General features: G+C 37.7%; 1 protein-coding gene across 1 annotated transcript in view; it reads right to left on the reverse strand.

Annotated features, from left to right (window-relative positions):
* Positions 1-20,587, reverse strand: part of Csmd3 (CUB and Sushi multiple domains 3) — a 1,279,636-nt gene that overhangs the window by 717,359 nt on the left and 541,690 nt on the right. Inside the window, exon 13 of the mRNA XM_012516661.2 lies at positions 9,531-9,655. Coding sequence (XP_012372115.2) covers positions 9,531-9,655 — 125 coding nt within the window. The remainder of the gene's footprint in view (positions 1-9,530; positions 9,656-20,587) is intronic.

A 20,587-nucleotide genomic window follows, 5' to 3' on the forward strand; every position in this document is an offset into this window, starting at 1 on the left:
TTTCTCTGCTGCTGTGGGCCTGCTGCCTGGCTGTTTACTTTCAGTGCGCTATACTTGGAGTGAGGCTGTATGCTGCTCAGGCTCACCACTTGTTCAGGTCCTCCTGTTTCTTAGACCATCCCTAGCATGGTAGTAAAGCAAAGCATCATTCAGTTAGGTGTTTTTGAGTTTGTCCGCCATATTCTCTGCATTACTAGCCACTGGGAATGCCAGCGTGATTTAGCTAAATCCACCATAATCTGTATAAATCTAGCTAACTTTAATGTGTACCACAATGCAAGGAAAAAAAAATCCAAGTTTTCATATATTCTGTATGTTCACATGAAGAACATAAACATTATTAAAATATCTCCCTAAATAAAAATTTAGGCAGACATAATAAGAAAATGCCTGAACCTTTTCTCTTTCTTTCTTTTTTTAAACTTTACTATGTTACAATTCCAGATACATAAAACCATCAGTTTTTCCAGCAGTCACAGTATAATCCCCTTTATCTAAACCCCTCCTGCCCCAACCAGCTCTGCTGCCCAAGGGTTTTCACTAAGGGGAAACCAAGCAAGGAGTTTGTATCCTAGAGCCTCCAGGCCCTTCATTGTTTTACGTGAGTAGTACAGCCATAGTGGAAAAGGTATTCGGTTGGTCAGCCATGAAAGCTCATAAAGGTGTTTTCTGCTAACAGCAATATCCTCTGGGCAAACACATGCCACGGAGCTTTCTGCTTCAGCGGGGAACTGTGTGAAACTACAATACAAAAGTCATTTTGAGAATTCTTCACAAATTCCCTTCTCATAGATAGTTTTTCTTCAAAGTTTGAATTTCCCAGGCTTGTTCCATTAGTTTCCTGTTTGTTTCTCTGCTTTAAGGTCTTGCAGCCTTTGTGCAGTCATTAGTTGTGTAGCTTAGCTAAATCACACATTGCTTACAGATTATTTTTTAAAATTTCCTTAGTTTTTTGCACACTGTTAGACACACTTCATTTTATCTTCATTAAATTTCAAATTCTGAGGTTTCAGGGACCAGGGAGATAGCTCAGTAGAATAAGTGCTTGCCTGGCATGTGCAAGGGCCTGAGTTCCATCCTCGGTTCTCCGGGGGTGGGGGGGAATGTGAGGCTTCAAAATCATGCCTGCTAAAAGTTAAAGTGTGTTTTTCCCTTTTCTCCTCAAATCCAGTATTGTTATCTACTGATTTCCAAAATTAAATATTATTTAACACTTAGTCAAATTTTAATTCTTAGTGTGTAGCTAATTCAAAAGTCACTTCACAATCAACTTTATCTTTCTAAGTGTATATATTTAAAAATCAGCGTTTTTATGGGGTGCTGTCAGAGAACAGGTTAGATGTGGGGAGCATCCGTGAAATTCAGGTGTTCTCTGAATGACCCTAGTGTGTGAGCCTTTCTACAGTGAAGAGGCGAGCTCCAGTGACGGACATGTACAGTGATAACTGCTATCACACACACACACACACACACACACATGCATCCTGACCATCCCCAGACCACACAGGCCTTTGGCCACCAAGGCACTTTTGTGTGAACCTGGTGTGTAAGAAGCTGAGGGTGGTGTGGTGTTTTCTCTGTCACCTGCCAAGGGCTGCGTCTCATGAAGCATCCTTCATCATTACCACTGTCCCCTCTAGTTGTGTGGCAATATTCTCTTTGACTGTAGTCATAAGTACTATGCTAACTTCCATCTTTTTAAAATCCCTATTGGCTCTTCTATGTTCACGCAGAGCTGAACTTCAGGTATCTTCTCCCCTAACATACAGGCGAAGCCTGGCTGCCACAGGTGCATGAATCATCAGGAAATGCAAGGAAACCGTCTTCACTTTGACATGATTGGACGACGGCCCCAAGGATGAATCAGTTCAGCAGGGTCATCTGAGGTGAGGGCTGAGTTAAACATAGCTAGTTCTCTTTGCTGTCCTCCCAGGCCCACTCCATCTATGGAAACAGGAACGTTTATTCGCTCTTTGCATATTTTCTAATAATTTGTAAGCGGAGTACGATGTGTGGAATATATTTCTGAGCAATTACTGGAAAGACACCATTGAAATGCAAAATTTCTAATTGCCCAAATAGTTTTGGATTTTAAATAATGTATTTTCTACTAATAAGGTGTCTATAAATAAGTCACCAATAATTTCCAGCAAATAACATTGTGTAACATCTCATGAAGATTGGTAGAGTAAGATTTAGTTTCAGAACATCTAATAAGATCTCAAAGTATTGCCTATAGAAAAAATGACCACCAAGAAACAGAACTGTGTGGTAAAGTCCCATATCTTCACCATCTGCCTATCTTCTTTGCCATATGTCACACTATTAATTGCTAATACCATTTTTATTATGCATCATTTCATCTGTATCATAATTCAACGAAACTCAGAAGATTAGCAGCAACTACAGAAAAGCACCTGCTCTATGTGTTTCTGGTTGATAAATTCCATTCAGTGTTGATATGCTCTTGGGCTAAATTTCCTAATTGCTTTTGTGTCACTGGAAGCACTCTACCAGGGGAGTTTTCTTCTCTTGTACTGATCACATTCCTATCCTTTTAAGCTGCTTGTTGTAATTAATTAATTCTTACCAAAATCTATATTTAAAGTGCTTATCTAGCATCTTTTATATGTACAAAATTTGAGTGCAATGTCACTAGGATAGACATTGCAAAAAGGAATAGAATATGAGAGGGCATTTGACACACATATGAAAGAATTTTGAAAATTTATGCTACAAGTTCTTAAAAATACTTATTTTTAAAAATAGTTAATGAAGGTCACACTTATTAAGGTTAGTAACAAAACTTATCTAGCATATAATACGTGCAAATTTTTTTCTCTTGGTACATGAAGAAATTAATTGAACATCATTTCAGTGGTTTTGATGAACTGAAGACAAGAGAGGTAGACTATTTTGACAATTATCCCCTTCCTTCCAGTAACCAAAACCAATCATTCAAAAAGGAGGCATTTCTGAGATGTTAGCTGTTCTCTCCATTCTTGGCAATGTTAGTTGAGGCATTAGGATGGAATGCTAAAGTTTGTAGTAAAGATAGTAAATGTAATTTTAAAGAAGGAAGTAGAGGGCTGACCAGATAGGTCAGGGGACTAATGCACCTGCTTAGGCCAAGTGCAGTGGCTGGGGTTCAATCCCTGGGGCATGCTGAGATGAACAATACTGGGCGTGGCGGTGCGTGCCTGTAATCCCACCGCTTGGGAGGCTGAACACAGGAGAATCACTACAACTCTCATCTATGTAGTGAGCCCCTGTAGACCTTGTTCTAAATGCATTTAAAAATAAGGAGGTAGAAATTGATAATTAAAGTAGGAAATCATTTTTTGAGGAAAAAAAAAACTAAGCCAGATGTTTGCAGATGGGCAGAATTGCTCATCCAGGGACAGATCACAGATGCATGGAATCACAAAGGTGATTCTGTTCAGCATTGAAGTACCAGGGTTGAAATGGCAGAACTTGAAGAAACAAATCTAGATGGAGACAGACTATGGATGATTTGGAAAATGAAGAGTGCGAGCAACTGGTCATTCGCAGGAGCAGCAGGAGTAGTGCTCCTACCCTTCCATCTCTGTTAATACTTACTATAAGTCAGCCTTACATATGCAATTCCAGCCATTCATATCTCCTCTCATCCAAATGTTGAGCTCCCAACAATATAGACACTGATATCACATCATTTTGTAGGTAAAATATAATTATTATAAAGGAGGTGTGTTGTTCAGGTAGAAGATCATGAATTTGTACTAGGATTGTATGACACATTCATATCCTTTATTATTTTATTTTTCTGGCTTACAGTACAAAAGTGGAAAATAGCGTGTAGTCTTTGAGCATCCCTAAGACACAGCAGAAGTAAGTGTTTGAAGAGCTTACATTGCCAGATGCAGGGTAATATGTAGTATCAGTGAAGTGAGCAAAATAGTGGTGGTAATGACCTACAGAATCGTGAGAAGGGGTGCAGAAGTCAGGGTGGTCTTGCGACATTTCAGAGGACGACACCCATAACTTTGCTAATCTTACATCACACTAACTCACCTAGCCAACCAAACTGACATTCCCACTTTCCTTTCCCTCCCTCAGTCCGTATGACATTCACATTGTCGTTTTGCTCATGGTGTTTTCTCCATATATCTTGAAACGACTTCAATATGCAAAATGATTTCAAGGTTCTGCCCATATGTTACTCTGTCTTAATGAATAGCTCTTCTCCAAAAAGAAAAATAAACTTCTCTCCTGAACTTTACAGGGATTGCTCCCATCTTGTTCATAAAAGGATCTGGTAGATATTACTTAATTTGGTGCATACACTTCGTAAAGCGAAACAGAATAACAAAATATTCAGACAATGTTTCATGTAGTGTTCAATCTTCCAAAAGAACTCCTGTCCATATGTTCATGATTAAAATTAAATTGATCCATATATCAATAAATACATAAAAACTTAATTGGTTGAATAAACAAATTAAAAGGTGAGTCTGTGACTTTTCCCCCAGTTTCCTGTATTTTCAGGAACACTTGCCTTTTCTAACCATGCTTTGTTCTCTGGTTCCAGCATTGGCTCACAGCCTTGGGTCAAAAGAGACAGAAATCTTGGTATTTTTAGAGGTATTCTAATAAATACTGTTGGTTCAGTCTATAATTATTCATTCAGACTATAATTAATAAATATTTTAAGCTTTTCCAAATAAGCAAAATTAGCAGTTCCTCATTCAAAATGTATCTTTTTTAATTAGTTAAGGATATTGGTACATTTTATGAATATGTACGAATAACATCCATCATGGAGAATTGGCACCTGCACAGGACATGTTTTAATTCTTTCCTTCCCATTCTTGCACCTTCTCTTCAGCCCCTCTGAGTTCCTCAGGGGCTTTCCTTGTTCAGTGCTATTCTGTGCTTCTTAGATTGGTCCCCACACAGTGGTAAAACAAAACTTCATTCTTTCAATTATTTTTACTTTGTCTGCCATGTGCCCAGTCTTAGTATTTGTTGGGAAAACTGATCACATATCTAAATCCACAAAAATTAGTACAAAACTAGCTAATGCTGATATAAACCAGTCTGTCTCTTTAAATGTGTAAGAGTAATAAAATTAACATTTTATATGCCATTCAAGGTGTGAGGCTACTTGTTTATTGGCATAAGCTTCAGCTTCTGCATATCTGCTGCACTCCAGCAAAGTAACCATCATTTGTTTCTATCTTTTATCCTTTTTATTTTAAAGAGAATAAAAATAATAAATAAAACATTAAAAACTATACAGAATTTCAAAAAAGGAAGGCGACAGGAATTCAACGATGGTCACTATACAGCATATCGTTGCCTTCAGGATCTTGCTGAGGTTAGCAGATATAAGCATGCGCAAGTGGTGAAAATAAAAATTTTAAGCATTAACTGCTCTGTCCAAAATCTGATAAAAATTACTAGCATAATCATCCTAGCTATCCTGTGGATACACGTATGTGTTTTTTCTTTTCTCTTTCTTCTTCTTCCTTTTCTCTTTCTCCTCATCCCAATTGTTCTTTCCTTGCCAGGATTTCCTATCAGCTGGTTGCCCCAACGTACAACACATAGACATCAGTGAGCTCTCCAAGGCGCCCTGCACTGATGCGGCTATTCATGGTGCTCCCTGGAAAAGAAAGTGCTCTTTATTCCGTCCAAGCACCCGTGAGACAGCAGAGCTACCCTTTGCTCAGACTCATGGTAGTCATTTTAAAGCTTCCATTATGACTTCAGCACGCTCCCTTCATAACCATTTCCCGCACCACTGCTAGGCGTTATGAGCAGCCAAATAGCTTATAAACTATATCCATATTGCTCTGATAGCAATGAGCAAATAAAACTAATGTATGTGTATGCGATTAACATCTCCCAGAGTGATATAAACCTAGATGAAATCATGTCAACAGAGGAATCTTGAACATGCAATTTTTAGACCTCTCGGTAAATGAGTATTGAAAGATCACACACACATACATTCATGAATTCCCTATCTGTATTAGAATCCAAGAAAAATAACAATCGAACCTTACTTAGGAAACATATCTTGAGATTTTAAAGCATCCAACAACTCCTCTTTGTGCCATCAGGTTTAGAAAATAATAAAATAAAATAGTTTCAGCCTTTGAGCAATTTACAGTCACATGTCTGATGTAGTCTTTGTTGCCAGAAAGAGAGTCTTCTATGCAAAAAATGGTCTACGGTGCCACTCTTAGTGAACAGAATCTTAAATTTTATGATCTGGCTCTAACTTTTTGCATGAGCTTTTTTCCCCATGCTGACATTCATTTCCTGTCCTTGAGCACACCATTTATTTTAGTGGCTTTTTTTTTTTCTACCAAAAACACGCACATCTAATTTATGTAACATTGAACTAAGACCCTTGGAACATGTCACTAGTAAGCCATGGTGTTCGCTACTTTGTCCTTTCTCTTTATAATTTTTTCCTGTCTCTCTTTTTTATTTTATTACCTTCTTCAGAAAATTTATTTCAAAGAGAGTATAGTAATAATTGAGAGGACATTAGGGATAGTACACATTTAGAAGACCAAGATGGCAGGTATTTAAGCTTGGTGTTTGTGTTACACATTGCTGTCCTCAATGTAGTTGCTTAGATCACAGATACCAGCATACAGCGTTAGTCAAGGTGAAAATTCTACACATTTAAAAAAAATTATTGGAAATTCTTAGTAAAATCATCTCAGCCATTCTGTATAGATACTTATATGTCTTTCCCCTACCTTTTTCCTATCTTTTCTCCTTTCTCTCCGCTTTTTTTTTTTTTTTTTTTGGAACCGGGGATTGAACTCAGGTCCTTGCACTTGCCAGGGAAGTGCTTATACTACTGAGCCATCTCCCCGGCCCCTCTCCTTTCTCTCCTCTTTATATAATTTTATCTTGAATAGTGAGCCCCATAAGAGATCAGTGCAACACAGTTTATTATTCTGTTTACTGTCACAAGATTGGTAACAACTACAAAACACTGCTCGGTGTCTACTTCATAAAGAATATTTAGTACTCGTTCCAGTGGGCTGCTTGTATCCTATAGACAATGTTTTTGGTGTAAAATGGATGGGGTTCTTCATTTGTTAGACAGCTGAAATTAAACAACATTTAAAGCATTTTCTATACCGTACTTCATATTTTGTTGAGCAGCATGTAGCTTTCCTGTCATCTTTTCATCATTTTGATTTTACACATTATTTTAATATTGTTGTCCAGGGGCTGGGGATTTGGCTCTGAGGTAGAATGCTTGTCTAGCAAGCTGGAAGCACTGGGTTTGGTCCTTGGCACCACAAACAAAAAAATAAACTCCCCTAAAAAAAATTTCAACCAAAAAAATACAGTACAAATGTTGTTGTCCAATGGATCACCAGGCAAGCTTTATTTTTCTTAAAAAGAAGGCTGATGAATAGACAACTACATAAGATGAGAAACTTTTACTTGAACCTGAGGGCTCTCTCTCTTTTCTCACTCGGAATTGCCGTTGCCATGTGAGTGAGTGGCTCCGCTATATCCATTTTCTCATTTTCTCATCCATCTCTCATGTTCTGAAAGCTGGCTTCTCCTCCCCGCTTTATGAAGTCTTTTTAAAAAGACTTTGCCATTTTCCAGCTATTTGAGCTTGGAAAAGTGACTGGATCTTTCTGTGCCTTATGTTCCTCATTTCTAAAATGGAAATAATAATGCCTCTATCGGTTTATTTTGAGACTGAACTGAGACAAAGTATATGCAATGGTTAGCATAATGCCTGGCACATAGGAAGTGTTTAAAAACTGGTGCCAATGACGACAGTGTTGTAGTAACGGTGGATATTTTCCCACATAGCTCCATCTTCAGGGCTTTCGTGTTTATTAACAGCACAAGGCTTTTCTACTCATATGCACTTGAGCATCATGTTTGACTCGCTGACACTTTCGCCTTTTTTATCCAGCCTGTCAGGAGACACCGTGTCTTTTTCCCTCCACAGCAGCCCTCAGAACAGCCCCTTCTCTAGTCCCCTGCCACCATCTTCATCCTGCCTGTGAAGGTTCTCCAGGGTGTGGAGACTCCCTGCAGTGTTGCCAGTGAGAAGAAGAGCAAAGGAACCCAAGGAGGTCATCCCTAAAGGCACGCCCTCCACCACCACACAGGCAGCAAGGAGTCACCATTCAGGAATGCCGGTGCATTCATTTTGAAATACAGATTCAGAAAGTTTAAACAGAAAGAGTCTCATTTAATGCCTAAGCAAATATTTTATTTGAAGGAATGTGCGAATAGAGGCAAAGACAGGGGAAAGGGCCAGAAGAGACGGTTTTCGTGGTTAGCAAGTCAAATTGAACAAGGGGAAAGATGAGCAAGCGGAGCAGATGGCAAAGAGGCAGTCAGAAGGTGGGAAGAGAGTAGCGTCACAAAGAAGCCATGAAAAGGAATCCCACTGCTCAAAGCTATTCATACCACGTCTCAATGAAGCCATAATTATTTCGATGTTCTGTCACCAGTCACTGACTGATATTTAAATTGGAGAAATAGCTTTCAATTCTACTGGCAGGAATTACAAGTCCTTACTACTGGGAATGAATCTGTTCTCACATGGTTCTTCTCGTTAGACTTGATGTTAGTCTAACAATCCTGGCATGTTAGTTTTGCAATTATCTGACAATAACAGTTTTGAGGAATTACCATGCCTTATCATTGGGTATTTACTGGAAGAACCATTTAATGGAATCTGACACCGGATGAGGCACGTATTTTAATATTTGAGCCCCTTGTTACAAATTGAAGATAGCCTAGGCTGGTTATTATTTTAGGTCCTTCCAGGTTCCTCTTTCAAGGAATTAAAACTTCACTTCTTTTAATAAAATTCTTGTCTCTCTGGCACTCTCCCTGAGTCACACTTGTGCACTGCATGTGCTTCCGGGATCAGCAATTACTGGGACGTCAGAGTGCTCACTGGCTTCCCGTAGCCTAACCAAGTATAGGGCCCGAGTTTCACGTCCCACCTCTACCACCATGCCACCGTTGAACACACAGCCAATGAAGATGCACTTTGTACAGTGAGGAGGGATATGGTTAAACGTTCTATATTTGTAAGGGAAGGGGAATTGTGATTTTTTTTTTTTATTTTTTTGCTTTAAAGGCCAGACACATGTTCAGTATGTGATGCTTAAAAAAATTCACAGTTTATTTTTCTTCCCTGTTGTATGACTATTTGGTTGAACTTTCCTCAGACACCCAATACAGCAGTTTACAGATTTCCAACACATATTGTTCAATATACATGTGCTAAATGATTCATGACGATATCAGCTCATGGATTTATCTTTGGCTTGTGATAGAGCATCGAAATAAGTATGACCTCAATAAGACAAGGTATGAAGAGAATTGAACAGTGAGATACTTTTCTTGGCTTCAGTGTAACATGATTTTTCTGCTGTCTGGTTGCCTCTTTGCTGAAATTTACACTCAGTCAATAAATTTAAAACCATTAAAATATGTTGAGAGAATATTTATAGTTTACAATTTTTCTTTACCTTTGCATACAGGCCTGTGGTCACTCCAGGCAGCGAAGACTTCGGCTATCCTCTGGCAGGTTATACTCTTTGCCCCCTGCAGGACATAATCCTCATCACAAGAGAACTGAACAGTGGATCCAAGGCTGAAATTGAAAACACAGGATTTAAAATATGATTAGAAAATCTAAGGATTAGACGCCATACCTTTTGGCAGCATTGAAAAGATAAACCATGGGCCATAGTGACACAAAGTAACTGAGAAAACAGTACGAGAACATAGGGTTGCAACACGCACACTGAAAATCAAATCTAATGTTGGTCAACACATGCATATTTGAAACGGAATTGTAGAAATTTAAAACTATGGTCAAGTTTAAATAGCTTGTATTTTTACAGTGGAATAATTCACTAAACTTGCCATTTGATATAAGTGATAAAGGTGCATAAGAAGTGGACAGCTTTGATTACGTTTTATATCACAGTGTTTCTATAGGATGTACTTACCTGTACAGTTACTTAGACATGGTGTTTGAATTTCCGTGTGTATTTATAGATACGGACTATTTAGGGATTTTTGTATAGAGCGCATGCTCCATTTGGTGATTGAAAATTCACACACATTTTACTGATTAACCTACTGAAATTTAGATTCATTTCTCCTAAAAGTTCATAAAGTTACTATATTAAAAATCCTTGGCTGGGGATATAGCTTGGCAATCTAAGCACCTGCCTGGCAAGTGCAAGGACCAGGTTTCAGTCCTTGGTACCACATGCCATTCTAGCCTCAGAACACTGGGCACACCAGGCCAGTCACTGAAATGGGGCATGGTGGCTCCTGCCTGTAATCCCAGCACTGGGAAGGCTGAAATAGGAGGATCACTATGAGTCTGAACTGCATAGTGAAACCCTGCACCAAATAGATATATAAAAATATTTTAAAAATAATTTTTAAAATGCTCAATGCCAAGGATAGTAGATGTTTTTATAAATAAAATTTCACCATTTCTTTCTTTGAAGCCTTAAATAATAAACCATTAGCATAAATAAATAGTCGGTTTATTTTCTTGTGGTCTCTGGTCTAAGTTAAAGGTGACAAAAGACCTGATATACAGGGTGGTGTGACAAAGGACACCAGGTTTAAGCATGGTGGAAAATTCTCGAGAATCAGCAGCTTCACTTCAAGTATTAAACATATTCTGAAAAGTATAGAAAATGAAAATGAACCACAAAGTGAAATTTCATGAATTAAGTGTTCATATGGCCAAAATAAACAAACAAACAAACAAAAGGTTTTTTTAGGCTCTGCAACCTCTTAGTGACTTTCCTTTTAATTTTGATGCCTTAACAGCATACAGACCCTTGTCAGTTTACACTGTGGTGAGCTCTTTGCCTTTTGTTGCTGCCTCATCTTTGATAATGGAAAATGTACTTTTTTCTTTCTTTTTTAAAATTAATTTTATTGAGAAAAAATAGCAATGAGACAGTTTCAAAACAGGTTAGTAGGACATTTATAATAATTAATGCATTGCATACTGTTGTCTTCATAGTAGTTATTCATAGTGCAAGATGTAGACATGTCTTGTCTAAACACTATCAGAACAAATATTTCTTCTCATTTAAGGGAAAGTAGCTATATCTATATCCTAACAAATATATATATATATATATATATATACTACAAAATGGTCCTTCACTTTTTCTTTCTTATTTGCTAGGGTTGAAAACATTGGTGTTAGTTGTACAAAAAGTTTTAGATAGGAAATTTTATTTATCATGTACATCATGCTGCATATATACAATATATGCATACATATATGTACTATGAAATGGATAACTAGCTAATTAATGCATGCACTATGTCACATAGTATGTCACGTTCTCTTTTCCTGAGCATCTCAGATCCTTCCCACCAAGTAAATCCTGCTGGCAACACTTCCCAAATCCCGAGCTGCATTTCTTATCCCTTCCCTGTAGCTAACTGAGCCACCGTTGTTTCTCCTCTCGACTCCTGTCATACCTATTTTCCAATGCTCTTACTTTTTCTTGTTTCTCTTCCTGACTCTTTATTTTCTATCCTTAAATCACCAAGGGTGATGTTTGTGAAAAATAGCTCAAATTATTTAGCCATGCCTACCCTCAGGTCTCCCAGGATTTCCTTGTTTCTCTCAGAATGCATGGAGTACTCTAGTCATCCCCTGTGTGCTCCCTCCCCTGCCATTTTTTTTTGTTTATTACTTGTTTTTAATTTATAGAAAATGTATAATATAAGACACATTGCAATTCAGTCCTGGGGGAAGGATTCCCCCTGCTTCCAGCATACATTTCTAGCATGCATTGTTCTTGTCTTGGATTCAGTGTAACACTGCGTTTTAAAATGTTTTCATTAGCATACTGACATACAGCAAATATATTTGTTGCGGGTGTGTCTTTCCCTTTTGTGTCCCTTCTCATCTACTTCCTGTCAAACGCATGCTCGGATCATCCTTCTCCTTCCTCCTCAAATTCTCTCTGTCTACTAATTTTCAGATCGCATCTCCTGGGCCTCCTCCCTCCTTCGCTATGTTGCAGTCCCTTCCTCCTCACTGTCACCTGAACGTAGGACCTATACATCTGCCTCAGTGTCCATGCATTTGCTGGTGTTCCCAGCTGGAAAACTCTTTCCTCTGGAGTGCTCCTGTGAACATTTGCAACTGCTCGCCACCCTTGTCATTGTCATAAGGCACTCCTCAATGTCCCGTATGAAATGCCCAATTCCAATACATCATCTTCAACAGTTAGATTTAATGTGCACTATCTGATGCATCATAAATTTGTGTACTATTTTTCTTATAGAAAAATTCCAAGTACTTATGTTTTGCTTGCTGACCTGAGAAACACTCAGAGACTACAGATAGATAGATAGATAGATAGATAGATAGATAGACAGACAGACAGACAGACAGGCAGACAGACAGACAGATAGATATCCTCTGTCCTGAAAAATAGGACTTAGCTGGAACATGATCAGGGTGGAAAACTGGAAACCAAAAATGCCAGCCCCCATCTGCCTACCCTTGCCTTCTCTGCCTTCACCATTCTCTTCTTGGGTGGCTTCCATATAAGGCAGGTGATTAAAAAATAAATACAGGAGAGATATATAGAAAATGAATTCATGTAAGCAATTAGGAGTTGAAACAAATTAGTTACAACATTACAGGCCATGGTAAGGGGATTTGACTGTTATTTTAAGAAATGTGGGCAGTTAATACAGGGCTATAGATAAAGTGAATGACTTGATACTTTAGCGTTAAAGTGACCTCATTGACTACTGAGTGAGGAATACACTTGGTGGGGTGGGGGTGGGGCGGGAGTAGGAGCAGGAAGGTCCGTAAAGCTCTTCCAGCAAGCTGAGCTTTCAAGCCGGTGACACGGTGTCAGCTCCTACCAGGAAGATGGTGACCAGAAACTAATGCTGATGAAACCCTGGGAAAAGGAAGGCGCAGCCCAGGCCCTGGTGCACAGAATCGCTTCATTACTTTTTCTCACAAACTGAATGAATCAAGAATATGTCACAGTCACTATATTTGCCACAGTTGAGTATATTCTCATTTTAAGCAGCCCCCTCCTTGTTAAAAGATGCAAATAGACCTCTATACGGCTGCTTGAAAAGTGTTTTGATTATAGAAAATTAATTTATATGGTCTGAAGACTGACATGGGTTATGATAAGCACCTGACTGCTTTGCCGCTACACCAAAGGCTGCTAGTGATAATCTGAAGTTTCCATAACGCATCGTTAGATTGACAACTCCAACTTTTGTCTCCAAGCAATACATCAGAGAAAGCAAATTATGTAGGATGAAAAAGAAGTAATAGATAACAATTTAAAATGAAGTGTTGAGGTGGTCTTTCACAACCTCACTATGCCCTTAATGAGCTTTGATGAAAGCAGTACTCCTTATAGGCTTCAGCTTCCTTTTCTTCCATGATAACATAATGATAAGTTATCCATTGCCTAGCCCATAGCAGGCACTCAGTCATTTTCTTCATCAGGGTAAAGTTTTGATGGTCCAGGGATTCTTGCAATTCTGATCATTGGAAGTCATTTTGAACATCTTTGTTTTGCTCCTGATTTTAAAACTTCAAAGGGCCGGCCACATAGCTCAGCAGATTAAAGCTTCTGCAAGCAGGTGCAGGGGCCGGGGTTCAATCCCAGGGGCCAGGGGTTCAATCCCCTGGCCTGCTGGGCTGCCCCCCACCCCGAGTGAGCAGAGATGGCACTTGAGACTGGGTGTGGTGGCACACGCCTGTAACCCCAGATCTTGGGAGGCTGTAAAAAGGAGAATCACTACGAGTCTGATCTAGTAGTGAGACCCTGAACACCCTGTAGAGCCTTCTCTAAAATAAAAAAAAATAAAAAAAAATAAAAAACTTCATCTTCAGAATTTATGTCTAAATTTCGGTGAATGGAACTTGTTTTCCTCCACTGACTGGTCTGTATTCTCTGAATTTTATTGTTTTCCATACTTTCCCTCATATACACCCTATAATCCACTTATTATTAAAACATACATTGTTGGGCCAGGGAGAAGCTCAGTAGAATAAGTGCTTGCCTGGCAAGCGCAAGGGCCTGAGTTCAATCTCTGGTTCTGAAAAGACTAAAAAAACAAAAACATACACCGTTCCAGAAGTTTCATTTCTCCTCATTTAAGGCAAGATAGAAGAAGCAAAGTTAAGCAGAGAGAAGCGAAGGAAATGGTAGCTTTAACGTGTGGTTGAAGTCATCAGGGTAACCCACACATTTATTCTCTCGGATGCTTTTTCAGGCCAATCACTCCCAAACACCTAAGAATATTCGATATTAAAGTCCATAAATTAATCTGCTTGACAAAGTCAAGGGTAATAATCTGATCTAGAAATGAAGAAGCAAATGCAAATAATTTAAAGAATATTATAAACAAGACATCTTAGATCTTCCCTCTTAAAGGACCTCCAAACCCACACGCATCCCCAATTCCAGACCGTAGTGCATTTCACTCAACCACCTGCACCCTTTACTGAGTATAGATTTTGTTAACCTGATCCATCTGCCTCTGCCTCTCACCAACATATCCTGACATTCCTTTCCTTGAGCTCCTCCTCTCTTTAGAGGGACCTGTCTGATGACAAGTGAACCTAAGCATTCCTAAGACTTGGTTCTAATTTTACATTGCCCGTGAAACTTTTCTCAGTCCCTTAAATTATAATTAAATGGTCTCTTCGTGTTCACAGCAAGCCAATCCCTCTGGTAGAAAAGTTTTACAATGATTTGGAAATGCAGATTAAACATTAAGAATGAGGAAAAGTGTACTGTTAAGGAAGCGGGAGAAAATGAGCCTTCTTGGATTGGCAGAAAGGGGCAATTTTCTCCAATAATTTCCATTAGATTAACTTATCCGATGCCATTCAAAAGCATCAATGCAACCTATGTGAACACAAGATGCATAATTGTCCTCTGATTGAGAAGATTTTCTACTGTTCTATGGGATACAGGACCTGTCTACCCCACGGGGTGAGAGGAACCCACATGAAGCAGTGCTCGTTGCTTTCAGCAGAATGCAAAAGGTTGCTATGGCAAATAGTTTTCATTATTTATTTATGTCATGAAAGCCATTAACTTCTCCACTCTTGAAGAGCACACATTTATACTAAGCAGCTGCCCATATCTTCCTCCAGATCCCTGTGGACTTGCACATGGATAAGAGCAAAATATAAACGTTTACAATAACACTCGACCAACAGGATATGCAGTCGCAGCAACAGAGTCATGGGCAAATATTCAGGAAATGGGTGTTTTCAACCAATGCATTGTATTGACACTTAGTGAACTGTTTTAAAATTTGAGTCAAACTTAAGCAAAATTTAGCAACTAGGTAAGTTTCCTGAGATGTGTATGTATACATATATTTTTCCAGGAAGCTATTAAATTATAGTGAAGTGTCAATAAAGGAAGGCAAGTTCGACTCACTGTAATTTCTCTGTCACCACTGAAAAGATGTCTGCTTTGCCTAGCTAAATAAAGAATTGTACTTTAGGAGGCTATTTAATCAGATAAAACACTCCAGTGATTGAACTTTTAATTTGAAATCATCAAATCATAAAGCATATGATATGTAATAACACTGTTTGGAAAATAAGAGTTGATTATTCTGGCTCATGTTTAAATGCCATTTTCTTTCTAAAAATGACAGTTATTACTGCAAATGTATCCTATTATGTCAAAGTTGTCATTGGAAGAAAAGAGATTTTTCAAAATGTATAAATTTTTACCAATTTTGGCATAAGACAGTGAACCTATAATTTTATTTACCATCCCATAAATAAAATACAAAGAACTACAGCAATACAGAAGAACAAAATTGTGGCCTACTTAATAGAGGTTCTAAGGGATAAGGCCCAAGAGTGCTGAAAGCATCGCAGGGGGTGGATTTGTGCCCAAGTACTTTCTCTTCAGTTCTCTGACAGATGTACAAACCAAACACTAGAGCAGACGCGCCACCGCGCAGGCACAAGCATCACTGAACGAGCAGGAGCTCTCCAGGCATGTCGGCTAAATCAAATTAGGGCTTCTATGAAGCATTTCTGCAGAATGAGCAAAATATTAAACTTAAAGAAAATAGCTGTCACTAGAATGACCCCAGTAATGAATTTTAATATTTTTGAGAATCAAATGATTCTCTAAATGTATTTAAACAATTTCAAATAGATTAGTTGCACATTAGAAATTTGAGCTTAGCTTTAAATTGAGATTTGGAGCATAGGATTTTTAGAACATGAGAATTTTTAATGTGTTGTAAAATGATACAAGTACTTTATAATTATGGAACTTATTTCAGCTTTCCAGTTCTCTTCTTGCTCGAATTCATGTTGTCTTCTGTAAAATCAGAACAATTTACTCTCCTGGCACCCATTTCTCCTATTTTTTCTGACTTTGCACTATTCATTATTCCTTCTGCATCTTGAATATCAAACCTATCATTTTTATCTGGATGCCAATGTGATAGAATTAACATACTTTTTATGTCATACAATAACATTTAATAGAATACCTAAAGTGCACAACGACAAAAACTTGCTTTCAAAATATGTTGACTCTAAGTGGGTAACTCCTGTTAGGTATTTTAAAGAATTTTTAATTCTTATCAAAACTCTATTTAAAAGAAAATGGAAATAAATACAACAGTCTTTTGTGTTGTATTTCTCATTTTATCTGCCTTACAGAATTACTGCCATCTTTTCAGAACTAATGGTGGTGGAATCCAGATGAAGCCACCCAGAGCAGAATCTGCCTGAGCCTTCACTGTCCTTGTGTTCCAGGGTTCTGATCTCCTGCTGTGCTTATCCTGGGGATTACGACCAGGGTGGATATTGTCCCTGGATATGTTGTTTTTGGAAATGCTCAAAATCTCTCCCCACTTTGATGAATATTTAAATCAACTACCGCCCTTTCAATTTTCCCATCTGGCCTTTTGAACACAATTTCAAATATACCAGTAAATTATGTGCTACCTTCCCAGATTCCTCTGATGCTCTGTTTTGTTTCTGCCTACATTCTATCACCAGGAGGAAGTCTAGCTCATGGATTTATTTTTTCATATTTATGTTCATCTGTGAAACATGTAAGAATCTGCTGAGAAGGGAGCAATTACACATTACAAGGACAACACCTTGTATGGGCCTCGAATGTTTGGAATGTAGGTTTTAATATAAAGACTCCTTATTTTGATGGAAAAAAGTTAATAAATAGTAGTGTCTTTGACAGTTAGTAAAGAGGAAACTCAAAAATATGAACGCATTTAAGTGACCATGAACATTGTCTTTGAAAAGCTTGGAGAATATTTTTCCTGTTATGCTTGTGCTTTAAGAGCTCATGGCTTAAATTATCTGAATTATCATATATATATATATATATATATGCATACCAGTTATTAATCCCATATTATGTATGGCTTTATTTTTCTTGCTATAACCACAGAAAATAAATCAATTAATGGGATTAAGATATGTTTATATAATCCCTACAAATCCACATTTAAAGTGAAATTAATGCAAAAATTAATGAAAATATTTAAACTAGTAAATGCTAATACATGTTTTAATGTTTTTCACCATTCCAAAGTGAGTCTTTCAGCTCAGATTTCACAGAATGCGTGGGTCATATAAATGATGTGCTGACAAGACCAGGGTGGCCTCTTGCCCTCAGCATGACTCCAGCTGCCTCAGAGCCTCTCCAATACTCTACCTGGAGCCTCGAACTCCTTTAAGATACCAATAAACTAAGAAGCGCAATGATGAGAACTATTTGTCTCTAATTTTTTGAATGTGAATTTACCATCATACTTTGATATTTTACCACCAGTAAGTCATTAATTTTAAAAAGAAAACCTCCAAAATGACTGTCACTATGTGTTTAAGAATAGCTGTGAGGAATAAACCAATTGAAGTTGAGATTTAAATATGTCATGCCAACTCTACCTCAGAGTAAGAAAATTTCCCCTTAACAATAGGGGAAATAAACCTTGTGACCTATACAGTAATAAACAATTTAAGTGATTACGATTTTTAAAGTCAAAGAATAAGTGCTAAAATGATAGTAAAATTAATATCTAATTAGGGGCATTCTAGTTTATGAAGTTCTTTCCCATATAAAATCTCCTTTGAGCTCTTCTTGGAGCTGTAACCAGTTAATGTCTTTTGCTCCCTCATTAAAACAACAAAAATATGCAAGAGTAACCTCAAAGGGCACTTTATGAATAATATTTAAAAAGCAAAGATTGAGGCACAAAGCTCATTCTTCATTATTTGTGAATTGCTGACTGTTTCATAGGCTGGACGGATCAGTGAGATTGAGTACTGCCTACTTATGTCTAATGTTTACATCTCAAGTCCTACACGGCAGTGCTGACATGGATATTAAATTATTGCACACATCAGTAGTGCAAATTTGGCATATTAAGTTCCTATTGACATAGGAAGACTAAAACAAAATAAATCCAATTTTTCATATTTAGTTTGTTAGCATCACAGCCCATTGAGGAATATTTTTGATAAATTAAATTATCTCTAGGTGTATTCCAACTGTAATATTCCATGCATCAATTTGCTTTTTATTAAAGCAAAATCTGACAAAGGAACTATACATTAAACACTTCACCATGATGATATTGTGGTTCCTTTAATGGATACAAATGGTCTATTGGAGAAGTTAGGAGTATTTAACTCTGAAGTCATTCTCACTTGACATAATACTTCACTGTAAGGCAGTTCCTCTGATGCATAGTTCATCAGAATTGAATTATCCCGATTGACCTCATAATCAATGTGTCCCCATGTGCCTAAAGTAGTTGTCTTTGTAGTAAAAACAGAAATTAAAATCGAAACAAAGAAAGGATGTTTAATTGATGTTGAGAAAATCTCAGTATCAATTTTCTGAGTGAGACTCTCCCCTTGAGATGGCCTTCACAGGAAGCCCTGAGTTCAGTCTGCTCCAAAACCACAAAGAGGAGCTTGAGGGGTTTTGAGGAGTGAGAAGTAACTTGGAGATAACCCAGGAGGGTTTTTCCCCAGTTATCCAATTCAGAAAGTCAAACAACAGATATTTTACTAAAATACAAATAGCATAAAATATTATCCAATGTTATATGCTGAGAAAGATTATCTCTGTACATCAGAATTGGGCTGTGGCTTCTCTTTAATAGAAAAATAAATCCCAAGCATAGTATAGGGCTTCAAATTTTTCACAGCAGCTCTTCCAGGTATGGTGATATGTTTTATCATGATTATTATGGATGACATGTTCAACTATTTTTGCCTTTACCAGCAAGTATATCATGTGTAGACTGTAATACACAAACCCAAACTAATGTACATGGAGTGTATCAGGCTCTGACCCTCAAAATCAAGTCAGAGTGCTACATAGGGATTTCCGTAAAAGTAGAAATACATGAGGAAACTATAACCTTAATATTATTCTTTTTTAAACCTGTATTTAGATTTATCACTACATAGATTAGGCTCATAGTGATCCTCCTGTTTTTCAGCGTGCCACCATGCCCAGTCCCAGTCGCCTTCTCAGCAAGGTTTTCTTTTTAAAATTAATAACTTACTAGTGGTACAATATCAAAGTATGAAGGTAAATTCACCTTCAAAAAATTAGAGACAAATAGTTCTCATCATTGCACTTCTTAGTTTAATATCTTTTTAAAATTGCAAGGCACCCATGCAAAACTGTGCATATTTTAGAATATTTAAAGAAATGTATGAAACCAAATATTTCCCAAGAACAGTGGGAGATTTGTTGCAGATTAAGAGTTCCTGTCTGTGATCTCTGGTCCTTGGGAAGAACCGTGATTACTAAAACACAAGTCCTCAAAACAAGAAAACTCTGCATTCAATCCTTTATTCTTTGAATGAGGTTTTACTTTCTGGAGGAAGTATAACTCTCCTGCTTTGTGAGATAACCAACACGCTAGTCTAAACCGGTAAATTCAGAATGACAAGAACAAAAGTAACAATAACATAAACAAGGGTCAGGCATGGTGGCTTAGAGCTATGACCACAGCATTCCACAAAGCTGAGATAGAAAGATCATAAGTTCAAATCCAACCTGGGCAGCTTAGTGATTTAGAAAGACTCTCAAAGTAAAAGTACATTTTAAAGAGGTGAACATGTACTTTAGGGTGAAGGATTTGGATTCAGTATCATCTTTAGTACCAAAAATAGAAATCATTTAGGCTTGAGCCATAAGGACCATTATAAACAGCTGAATTGATGCCAAAAGAAGTTTGTCTGGGCTTCTTACTTGAGAAAATCAGCCTGTATTTGTAAAATTTCCATTGAGTATTTCTTTACATGCAGTAGGTTATATAAAAGCATTTGGAAATTCTACCTTGCCCTCCCTTTTTGGTTCTGTTTTAAATGATGTGGCATTTGTGAAGTGAAGCAGAAATCATGGTGCTGGCCATGAGTTGGCAATGTGTCCCATGCACTTGGCTCTTTGGCACCGTCCTGTTGGCATTTTATGGGCCATCCACTTACTGGTTTAGAGCAGTGTGTGCA

This window comes from Octodon degus, unplaced genomic scaffold (assembly GCF_000260255.1).
Source record: "Octodon degus isolate 3935 unplaced genomic scaffold, OctDeg1.0 scaffold00118, whole genome shotgun sequence".
Taxonomy (NCBI): domain Eukaryota; kingdom Metazoa; phylum Chordata; class Mammalia; order Rodentia; family Octodontidae; genus Octodon; species Octodon degus.